Source organism: Montipora capricornis, chromosome 13 (genome assembly GCF_036669925.1).
Source record: "Montipora capricornis isolate CH-2021 chromosome 13, ASM3666992v2, whole genome shotgun sequence".
Classification (NCBI taxonomy): Eukaryota; Metazoa; Cnidaria; class Anthozoa; order Scleractinia; family Acroporidae; genus Montipora; species Montipora capricornis.
This window is the reverse complement of record NC_090895.1, coordinates 35,709,071-35,720,823: the sequence shown is the minus strand read 5'-3', so window position 1 is coordinate 35,720,823 and position 11,753 is coordinate 35,709,071. Positions and strand designations below refer to the sequence as shown.

Below are 11,753 nucleotides of genomic sequence, written 5' to 3'. Positions count from 1 at the left end.
TTATTGTTAATTAGATAAATTGAGTTGCACCTGTGCAGTACTTTCGAATAAAAGAAATTACAACTACTGTTGGGAGTTTTGGAACTCTGATACAAATCTGTAAACTATGTATTATATTGACTGTTTCGTTGGCACTTAGCGATAGCTACTACTAGTTTTTAACCTGAGATTAGCGTTAATCGGCTTTTGAACAACTGGCCCAGGATGATAAGTTGTTGAACTGTGATTTTTTTCGGATGATTTAAGGCTGATCTTGTAATTTTTGGATGAATGGAGTTAAGGAAGCAAGTAATACTGTGGGATTTGAATAAAGTCTCCTTAAAAAAAAAAAAAAAACAGAATAAATAAATAATCCCGTATCCTGATAACCCGCTAATAGGGCTTCGTTGTTTGCGTTTGCAAATTTAGTAACATTAATAATGAGTTTTTACAGTAAACAACTTCAAGTTATATTACAAATTTATCTTTCTGGTAATCTCTCGCCATTTTCCGAAGTTTACCTGTAGTTGAAGTTCACGGTAACTGGACAATTTGTGTTAACTGTTTGCGCATTCCACGGATACGCCCCTGTAGGCGTCTTGTTTTAGTTATTCATTCCAGAAAAGTTAAGTATTTCTTACCAAAGGAAACATTTCTCCCTCATCACAATCATTTTCGTTAGTATCGGATGGGAAGAATCTGATGATTTCAAATTCAATAAGAACTGGCAGATTTTGCGGAATCAGTTAATTTCTAAGAAAAAAAATGTTGATTAAATGATCATTTCAGTTATAATTATGATTATCTTGACGTCCAACGGAGCTTACAGCTTTCGTAAGGTAGGGGAGAGAGAGAAGGTGTAAAAATGATCACCCTAACAGCAACACACATTTTCTTTACAGACTCTTCAACCCGCATTGATACAGAAATGGAAGGGAGACTTTCTTTAAACATCGAGGTGCTTTGGCTTGACATGTGCATTCGCGACTGAAGATATTCGGACAATTATGGCAAAAATTCCGTTTATAGTAGCTTAGAGAGCCCTGCCAACTGAGATGGAACTGGAATTTCAGTGTATAGAAAGAAACGAAGTTGAAAATGATTTGCGCACGTGCTCGCGCGACAGTTGCTAAGGAATCAAACGTCACAAAGAAGAAAACAAAGACAAACATTTTCTCTGGTTGAAGCAATTCGATAACCGTAAAATATGGGAGGTTGTAATTCCTTAATTTTTACAGAACATCAAAGGAGTCAAAATGCACTCGAATACAAACAGGCCACTCCATCGATGCCCAAGAGGTTGTCAGATATGAAACCGATGGACATAAAATCCTCGATGCACTCCTTCACAGATTCCTCTCAGTCCTCAACATGGTCGTCGACTCTTTCAGAAAGTGATAACGATTACGAATTATCGCAAGGAGATTTTCAGGCTTTGCAGATCCGCGGTACTCAATGGCCGCCTCAAAGAAATGGAGAGGTCAATCAGGCAAAGCAAAAATGGAATGTTTTTCCTTTTGCTTTCAAGAAGAATCCCCAACAAAAGAACTGTGAAAAGGCTGATCTTAGCGACTCAAGGATTTCACAGAAAATGGCCGATAGAAATCATGTACCTTCGGCACGTCCGTGCCACTTCGGTTATATTGCTCCCCCGCTACGCCCTTTTCCTTGGAAAGAGGTGTACGTGAAGATGATTAAACCAAACGAGGAGCAAGCTGATGAGACAATAGAGAGACAGACACAATGGAGTGGAGAAAAAAAGAGGCAAATAAACAGAGAAAAAGACATCCAGGAACTAAGAAGGAAACTTACCAAGAGGATAGCTTCCATCAGGAGAAAGACAAGCCACCTCTGCCGCCAAAACACCCCTGATGGAAACGTAGCGGGGAAAGACTACTTGTGTGCACACTACAGCATGGCAGACAGTAGTAGCGATGAAAGTTCTACAAGCCTTAACCCTGACAGTACAAGGTCGTCTTGTACATCGTCCTCAAGCACCTCTATACAATCACGAGACAGTTTTGACGAAGTAGAATCAAGTATTGGTTATTTTTATGGAGATAGACCGAAAGAAACAAACACTCGCAATGCAGCTTTGGATCAAGGGAAGAAAGGCGCATTGAGATCACGGTTGCTTTTAAAACAAAATAAGGTATCTCCCATGTAAAGAGGTCTAGGAACAGTGCATGGAAATCAGCCCGTGTCAGGGTGGGGTCGCATGGACTATGACTTAAAACTATTGTATTCCAAGAAAATGTCAGCGTCTAGAGATTCAAGGGGGTTGGGGGAAGAAGCTCTTGTAATAAACAGACGGCGAGGTAATAAAATTAGGGATGCTTAAGACTAATGATGTGTGGGAAAATAATTTCCCCGATGAGGAGAGATCCCTAGCTACGATATAGGATCGAGTAACGTGCATTGGAAGGGAGTGTCAAACAGAAGTAGCTGTTCTGTGGGCTTGTATGGGCTCATTCGATACGAAAAAGCACAAGAAAGATGTGCGGCCCGTGTCTAACGAGAGGGCCACAATTTAGCAATAGAAATACAATAAAAATGTTGGTGCTCGCGTGTTTATTAAATACTAGTTTTCAAGAAGAAAGGGGTTTTGTAATTTCCAAACCAAAGCATCGTAAAACACGAGGAAAACTGCCTCTTCAGTAAAAATTTATTTGTAAATATTCATAATTTATTTGCGTGAAACGTTACATTATTTGTCCATTCATTTGCCAATCCAATCCATTGTAAATATTATGCTTAAGGAAGAGTTAACAAATACAAGAAATAGCAAATGACAAAAGGTATATTGTAAATATGCTTTTCCAATAAGTCGACAAACTATTTTACATCTTTGCTCTGTACATTCAGGTCATAAATAAAAATCCATTCCGAGCAAATTTACAAGTCAAAAAAATGGTGAATATATCTAATTGAGGTATTTTCGGCAGTGCTTTGAGTTGCAAAGGCAAGGCAACTTCTCATCTTCAATGGGAAATTTGTAGTCGTAAGTCAATTCCTCTCCTCTGGAAATACTGAAAGGAAATTGTAAACCGTTGAAGTTAGTTTCCAAAGCACACATCCCTATGCAATGACAATGAGAGAGCAAAAACACGACGTGTAAGTCGCAATACGGGTTACAGGAAAACCAAACTTAAATGCTCTGAACGCAAATGACGACCAGAATCCCTTTTTTTCCTTCGACAGCACTACTTGAACGACCCTCGCAAGTGATGAGAAAGGGAAATGATTGGAAAACACGGTGCGTTTGTTTCTTGGCAAATTCTCCCAAGTGATACCCCTAACAAATCGATAGCAAACATATATTTGTCTCCAGAGGCGGAGACGAAAGGCTTCAAATCACTGCGCAGTCTCAGACATCTAAAGCCAGCTGTTGAACGAGTGCAGCTGTTAACTATGGCTTCGATAAGAATTCTCCTTACTAAGCATGCGCATCAGATTCGGAGATCGGGATTTTCCGCAGTGCGCATGCGAAGAATCGGTAACTCATTCAAAACCGTGCCGTAGTCAAATCTAAAGTTCTTTAAAAAAGGACGAAAAATACGCTTTTTTCAAAAGTTTATTTCAACAGAGATATCTGTAAGAGTGACATTATAAGTGCTTTCTCTATTCCAATGGCATGCATCTGAGCGTTGACCCTAGAAATTGGGAGCTTAAGCTAGCGCGTTTTTGAGACGTGGACTACAACCGGAAGTGAGCTGTTTTCCCTTTTAACTTGTTTTCACACAACCACATTTACATTGCGAAGTATCGTTTATCTATTAGAGAAGATTAGTATAAAAATCCGGGAGACACCACTGTCCTGGCACGCGAAACGTTCTCTTCCGGTTGCCATCCGCGTCTCAAAAACGCGCGTGCTTAAGCTCCCTAATGAAAACGAGTCCCCGAGAGGACAAGAAACCTTGGTCACAGTTTCTCTCTGTCCTTGTGTTGGGCACATTTCCATAACTAGCACGAACACTCGGATGGGTTACATGGAAATAGAGATAACACTTCAAACTACTTTCTAACATATATTTCTGTTTAAAAGGAGGACACTGGCGATAATTGCGCGTATCCTGATCCGGCGAGGGGCTTCACGAAAGGATAGGGAATAGAGAGCAGGGGCCCGTTTCTCAAAATTCCCGAAAACACTTCGGGCCCGAAAAGCCATTTGTGAACCTGCCAACCGCTTGTTTTGGAAAGCCAATCTTTTCACATGTTTTCAAGGCAACAAAAAGCAAAATGACTTTGAAGTTTGACGACTTAAATCGTTTTCGTTGGGAATTGTCGGCTTCCTGGGGGAGTACTCTCTTGAGAGTAAAGGAACTTCCGACGTTAAATAACGTGTACCTTTACCTTTACCTTGTGACACCCAAAAATGGCCCGTAAAGTTTCGAGACTTTTGAGAAACGGGCACAGGACATATGCGTCGGTGGCTTTTGCTTGTTTGACCTTTACAAACTGCAAAACTTTGGCCTTAGGTCTTGCTTGTTTGAACAAAAGGCAGTATCCAGGAGACTCAAAGGTTGCTACAACGAATTACGGGCTGGAATCTGCATTAAATGATTAGAATCAAGTTAACAACGATACCTTCTGGAAGCGAAGATCAGGATTTTCTTTTGACCATCGATATTGACGACTCGAGAATAACAGTTTGACTGAAAAATGAAATAAAAGGATTAAAACGAGCTACCGTCATCGAAACTTGTTCTTCCTAGCTTTCTCCTCGTATAGTGTAGGGCAGAAACCAAACAAATTAATTTAAGACTTGCTGAAGAACAAGCGTATTTGGAAACGCGCAAAGATCAATTTACGACTTAAGCAAAGCCAAAAACTATTCTGATGATGCTCTGTAAAATACGCTTTAAAAACACAGCCCTTTTTTGTACTCGGAACATGGAGAACGAGCGAGTGGAATTTCTGACCCCAAAGCACACCAAAACTTTAGAAAAATGTGAGCTCTAAATTACTAAGAATTGTCCACTTGAAATGCGCTGTTTTTACGTACCTCGCAGGAATGATTGATGAAGCGGGCTGCGTTGCCGCACATTGTAGCGTCAACAACGTAAGTGCCGTCAATACGGAACATGTAGCAGCCGATACCCTGCAAACAGAGTGATAAACTGAAGCGATTTACAAACTTTTACAAACGCGCGAGTGGTTACATCAAATCACAACGATTTATCAAACAATCAATCAGATATTTATACAGATCTTCATCCACAAAACAAGGGGTCCTGCAATAGTACAGTTGTAACCCCTGCTTCGTCTATCATTGGCAGCAATACCTTGCTTTCGTAATACTTTTCCCGCTTGTCCGTGAGAATGGAACGCACCAACATTCCAGAATACTCGATCACCATCTCACCAGCAGCTATATTCCGAGTACAAAACAATCCACGACCATGGATTGGAGACCTAAAAGCGGTAGCAGACCAAAGATGAATTAAAGAGGAGAGCAGGGTTACAATCTTGGATCCTGATGAGACATTCGTGAGCGTGTGTTTGAAGGGTGGTTGCGTCTAGATAAATCAATCAAGATTTTTTTTTTACCCTTGACCGAGAAAAAAAGAGTACGAAAAACAGTACGAGTTGTTGTTAAATGTAGAGATTGTAATTGTATTTAAAACTGGTAGGGATAACTAAAATGTAAACCACTCGTTCCTGAATTACATAATTCCTTTTTTTTTTTTGAGAAAGTCGATGGATTTTCTGCGTGGGTCGTGATGGGCAAACAGAAGGGAGCTTAAGCATGCGCGTGTTTGAGACGCGGACGGCAACCGGAAGTGAGCTGTTTTCCTTTTTAACTTGTCTTCACACAACCACATTTACATTGCTAAGTATCTTTTCGCCATTAGAGATGATTAGTATAAAAATCTGGGAGACACCACTGTCCTAGCGCGCGATATGTTCTCTTCCGGTTGCCGTCCGCGTCTCAAAAACGCGCGTGCTTAAGCATTCGCATTCGGTTCGGGTTGTTCGATTCCTTTAAAATTCACTCTTTTAAACGGGACAATTCATTGAAAACTTACAGACTATCGAAGATTACTGTAGAAATTCGGTTACTGCCGCGACAAAAATACAAGGCGTTAGTGCCGTGGAGGAATGTTCAAAGTTCACACGCTGTAACGAAATCATCAATATCAAGGCCAATTAGGTGACAGCGTCACGTTTAACACTCGCCTGTAGACAGCCACGGTGTCTTTGTTGAACGAACACTGTTTGAGATGTCGGTACCTCATCGCCATCGGAAGATCCAGGCATGTCGGCCGTCTGCAAGTCCAAGAAGAATAATTAGTGGAAGAAGTCATCTACATTGCTGCGGTCGAATTTGAATTACAATGGAAAGGAAGGAAGGCCAAAACATAGAAAAGTTCCCTGCATGAGGCCTAACTGCACAACAGTGGAAACAGGAATAAGATCTTATCGCAAAAGAGCTTCGCCACAGGGAAAACAGACGAGTTCATAAGCGGAAGTTGAATGCCAGTGACACCAAGCACTTTTTTAAAGACTGGAAGACAACTGAAAGATGAGACATAGTAAGTTGAGAGGTAACTATGATGGAGAGTACATCCATGGCTGGGAAATCCTGAGGACATGACACATCTCTCGAGTCCCAAAGCCAATGTCAAACAGGCACCCGTTACAAGGTGAAAGGGTGGATAAGGGTGGTGACACTAACAAGGCAAAATAAACGGTGCCGACGTGCGATTGCTTCTAACGTACATATCAGTGTTAAGCCCGAGGGAGGGGGTCGGGCATGGAGTGGGGATTTGAACATTTTCATTAACAAATATTCTCATTGCCCACCCATGGGACAAAACAATTGGTGAAAATCCCCACGCGACGACAAGTGAAGGTGGTCAAATGTCCTTCGTACGATGAAAATAGTTACCCTGGGGATATCACATACGATCAAAATCCCTACTCCTAGGAACAGACCTCACGATCAAACTCCCGTGGTTAGCCCGAGCCCCCCTTCCTCGGGCTTAACATTGATAAGTGCATAACAGCATCAGGGAATCTGTGACATGCGCACGTATCATATCAAACTCCGCTGGACACTCAACCATCGTGAAACCGAGATTTACCTAGAATATCATGTGAAATAACTTATTTGTTAACACAAGGAAGAATGTTCGCCGCTACATACTTCACAGTAAGCGGTCCGTCCCGCATCTGTTCCGGGTTCTCTTGTTCTTCTGTACTTTCTTCCAGTTGTGGAGCCACGCGATGTGGTGAGGCCAGAAATGCAAACATATCGTACTTTTTGGACCTAAAATAATGAAAATGGCAAGAATGAAATCAGTACAAGTTCTCGAATCGATAACCCGTCTTGATTATCAGATTACAGCCGTAACGTATTTCAGGCAATCAGAACCAAGTGTGTGTGATTAACCGAAGTGGAGGCCGAATATCAACTGATATAATAGAAAGTTACATGGAATTTGCCACCTTTAAAATACTCTAAAAATCATTTTTGTACCTGACGAACTCCTCCGCCCTTGCGCAGCCATGGGGGTTTTCTTTCAATACCTGAAAAAAATTATCACTTGAAAGACTATTCTTGACCACGCATTAAATTATTGTTGAAGGAAAGGCTCCCTTCTGCCCGTCTCCCATAGAGAGTTCTAAGTGCAAAACTTTTACGAGAGTACACAGTTTTAAAATCGCGAGCTTACACTCTCTAGCAAAACCAATACAGCAGTATATTGAGTTTATCACTGAAGAACAGCATGATAATTTCTCATTTTTTTCAATTTTTCAGCATTGGCTTAAAATTCAACTCCTTCCCAGATAGAAAGAAAAGGGCATATTAATGAGAGTTCCTCATACAAAAAACACGCTACCTGTTCAGCGGTTCCCTCCAAACTGGTGATGTCAAATGGCGGGTTGTATTTAAAAGAGTACTGCTTTAGTTGATGAGCTCCAGGTAACTGCTCCAACATGGATACCAACGACTCCTGCAAAAATAAAAAACAACAGCGTCTCCTATAAAAGAGATGACTTTCGCTTTTTAAAAGATTCTCTCTTTTAACTAAGCAGCTGGTTTCGTTCTTGGGTGACAATAACATCTTTATCATCATCATCATCATCATCATCATCATCATCTTCATCATCATAGTCGTCATCAATGACATCATCAACACCACCGTCATCGTCCTTGTCAATCATCGCCATCACCATCAATATCATTCTAACCATTGTCTTATCATAACCGTGACTGTCCCTTACCTGACACACGCCAAACATTGCTCTTCCATTCACGCCTAAAAAAAACCGCAGCTATTCAGTGAAATGTACCGGACTTGTATCAAGGCTGGTTTTTAACCGGTTGACGAAGTGGTGAGATCATTTGCTTCCCACCAATGGGGCCCGGGGTCGATTCCCAGACCCGGTGTCATATGTGGGTTGATTTTGTTTGTTCTCTACTCTGCTCCGAGGGGTTTTTCTCCGGGTACTCTGGTCTTCCCCCTCTCCTAAAAGACCAGCCTATGGTTTGATTTCCGTACAATTAGTTCCCCAGTTTAAAATACGGTTGGCACTGAAATCAAGTTCATAATTACGAGTGTCACAAATCAAGTAAAGCTATGATTCTCGCAGTTATGGACAAGGATCATAGCTTTACTTGATTTCATATCCGCATTTCAGTATATGATTCATTTCATATATCATTTCGTTGAGTGTCACAAACTTAAGCACAAGCGCAACCGTGCATATGGAACCCGCGCCCGCAGTGCACGCGGCAGTCAGAATTGCGCTATCCTGTCAATCCTTTTTATTTGCCCTTTCACCGAAAACGGTGCATTTCTTGTGCGTAAACGACGTTGTCATTGATCTACCCTGTCGAAAAGTCTTTTTTCGCGAACTTAACACAAATAAATACATTATCAAAACTGTTTTGACGTCTTCTTACGCTTCATTAGAAAATACCAAACCGAAAGACTGACTTCGTCTTTAAAATAGTTAGAAAAAGCACAAATAACAGCCAAAGCACAAGAGCTGACGTTCGAATCGCCGCTCGCTGGCAACCCAGGTTTGTTTACAAAAATGTTGCCACAAAATCATTGGGTGATCTGTGCAAAGTGCTTTCCTTGTAAAAATAAAAGTCCCCGGATGCACACTTCGGGCAACTGAACGAAATCCAACAATATCTCGTTGTCGTTGATAATAGTGTTAGTGCCTGTCTTTTGTTGTAAAAAATCAGAACACTTCCGAGTTTTATCAAGTTACTTATGCATGCCTCTCTAGTGAAAAACAGCTCTTAGATTCACAAGCAACTTACTGATAAAACGCCTTTTAGAAAACAAACAGGTTCAGGTAACATAGCAAATAAAACCGAACCTGCAAATGGGACCAACTTCATGCGCCGATCAATCCTCGCTTCCTGGACCATGTTAAAGACTTGCTTCCAAGCAGCTAGGGAAATGAAACAATACAAAACTTACATGGTCGAAACTTAAAAAACATATAAGATCTTCTGAACCCGTTCAAAATAGATGCAAGGACTGCCATCTCTGCAGAAACGTACCATTACCACCAATCATTCTATTTCTTTGTTTTTTTTTTCTAATATAAACGTACGTACATACTCTATATTTTCAATTTTTTACACATTTTAATTTTTAGTTGCTAATTGCAATGGTAAATTACACTGATAAGAATTTAGATAGGTGTCCCCAATTAGCAGAACATTTCATGTATGCTAGACGCTACGACACCTTAATAAAGTTCTTCCTCATCTTACCTCACAGCGAAACGAAACGCCAAGTCGTCAGTTGGCAAGGAAAGAAAAACCAAGAATTTATTACGACAAAAAAAGGAGCACATACCGTCACAAGTGTCAGCCTCTATCTTCAATCCCTCTTCACTTGTTATCACAAAAGTAACCCCAAGTTCCTCGAATTTCGCACCAGCGTCCTTTTCTCTTCCTTTCAAGAGCCAAGATTTCGGTTTTTCCTTGATGGGTGAAATAGAAAGTTCTGCGCCAGCAACCTTTGTCACAACTTCGTGGTCGCAATTTATCTGTCTTACGGTCTGAGGAATTGTCTCCTCAAAACTTATCGATCTTCGGACGCCAGGTGGCGTTTTTCTATTCCTAGGTGGCGTCGTCGATGCAAATGAAGGGCTGTTGGGCGCCGGGATAGCAGCAGGTTTCGAAACAGAGCTAGAAACAGCGGAAACCGGCATTTTTTCGGGGTACAGAGAATTAAGAATTGCCGGTAAGTTACTTGCTTGCTGTGCTATATGTTGAAGCATTTTTTTCGCAGAGTGTGTAGGTGAGAGCGATAAAGACGGCTTTTGAGTAGCAGGTAATATCCTTCTAAGCTTAGAAAAAGGCGTCGCGGTACCAGAAGCTCCCGAAATTGTGTCCTTAAACATGACTCCTGAAAAGGGGGAATGATTCACTAATGACGGTCCAGGATGGGGTGCAATTTTTTTCAGTTTTTTTCCATAAGAACTGTTTAAATAGTCACGAGGTTTATTGCTTGTGTGTGCTTGAGGTGTAAGTTTCACATCTCCTCGCAAAGGTGTCATGACTTTCATGACTTTTTCCTTCTTGTTTAGCTCCTCGTGAGAGATCACTCTGTGTACGTGTTCTTGTTCTTTCAGATCCTTCTGTTCCTGCTGAGCTTTCTTGGTGTTTGTTTTCACTGATTTCTTTTCTTTCACTGTGCAGTAATAGCGACATCTTTTCGTTGGATCCTTTATACTCCAATAAAGGCGACTTATTCTGTCAATGAAAATAAAAAGTCAACAAGGTCGAGATACTCGACACATGCCAAAGTGCGCTCTTCTGACGAAAGCTATTAGGCCATTTCCGAGTTCATGGCTGCCTCCTTTTCAAAAGTCTCAGTGTGAAGTATTACTTTTCATTAACATGGAAAGTAGAACTAATTACCATCACAAAAACTTCGCACTTAGATTCGCTTTGAAAAGGAGGCAGACATGAACTTGGACTATTCCTGGGGCCTTTTCTCGAACAAGAGACCTCGGAGACGAAACGGGTTTGCCATACGTTTTATTTTCCAAACCGAAATGTCAATTTTTTTCAACAAATATTTTTCAAGTTTCACTTCAAATGCCTCGACCTCGTTCCAACCACAGAAGGCATTGGAACGATAACGAGGTTGCAAAAATTCCCATTTCTTGTTTCTTGTTTTTAAAATCATTTTTCTTTAAAAAAGACAGTGCTTTTCATAACCTATCACATGGTATTTCCACGAACAAGACTTCAACAGATCAGTAACTGAAAAACTGAACCCTGAATGCATGTATCCCTGATTCCTACTTTGTTAACCTGAACCAAGAGAAAATGAGGGGACAGAGAAGGAGGCTCCCGGTCCAGCCCTTGGGATATGTCATGTCCACGAAAGTTATTTTTAGACGAGCAGAAGTCTTTGTTCTAGCGGAAGTCTGTCTACCGAGACGTCCGCATGCATTTTGAAAAGAAATGATGAATATTTATTCATCAGCCTTCCACGTGTTCCGCCATTTTCTCTTTTCACTAAGAACCTGAGAGCGAGACAAGACTGCACGCGGACCTCTCGGAAGACAGACTTCCGACTTCCGCTTGTCTAAAAATAACTTTCGAGGACATGACATATCCCGGCCAACGCCCTGAGACTCCCTCTCTGTCCTCTCATTTTCTCTTGCCTGAACATACCATTTTTGCTGATACACAGGTAAGGGCATATCAGGAGAACTGAACAGATTTACGAATCCCAAATGGTCTGAAGCAAATGAGTTGGCTATGCAAAGAGCGCAGCCTTAAA

General features: G+C 41.2%; 1 protein-coding gene across 1 annotated transcript in view; it reads right to left on the bottom strand.

The window, feature by feature from the left end:
* Positions 1-2,626: 2,626 nt before the first annotated feature.
* Positions 2,627-11,753, bottom strand: part of LOC138028691 (histone-lysine N-methyltransferase 2B-like) — a 30,447-nt gene continuing 21,320 nt past the window's right edge. Inside the window, exons 23-33 of the mRNA XM_068876291.1 lie at positions 9,810-10,711; positions 9,322-9,396; positions 8,212-8,246; positions 7,827-7,940; positions 7,463-7,512; positions 7,130-7,252; positions 6,160-6,249; positions 5,265-5,394; positions 4,985-5,080; positions 4,567-4,634; positions 2,627-3,008 (exon numbers count right to left, since the gene is read on the bottom strand). Of these exons, the coding sequence (XP_068732392.1) occupies positions 2,903-3,008; positions 4,567-4,634; positions 4,985-5,080; positions 5,265-5,394; positions 6,160-6,249; positions 7,130-7,252; positions 7,463-7,512; positions 7,827-7,940; positions 8,212-8,246; positions 9,322-9,396; positions 9,810-10,711 (1,789 nt within the window). The 3' untranslated portion in view covers positions 2,627-2,902. The remainder of the gene's footprint in view (positions 3,009-4,566; positions 4,635-4,984; positions 5,081-5,264; positions 5,395-6,159; positions 6,250-7,129; positions 7,253-7,462; positions 7,513-7,826; positions 7,941-8,211; positions 8,247-9,321; positions 9,397-9,809; positions 10,712-11,753) is intronic.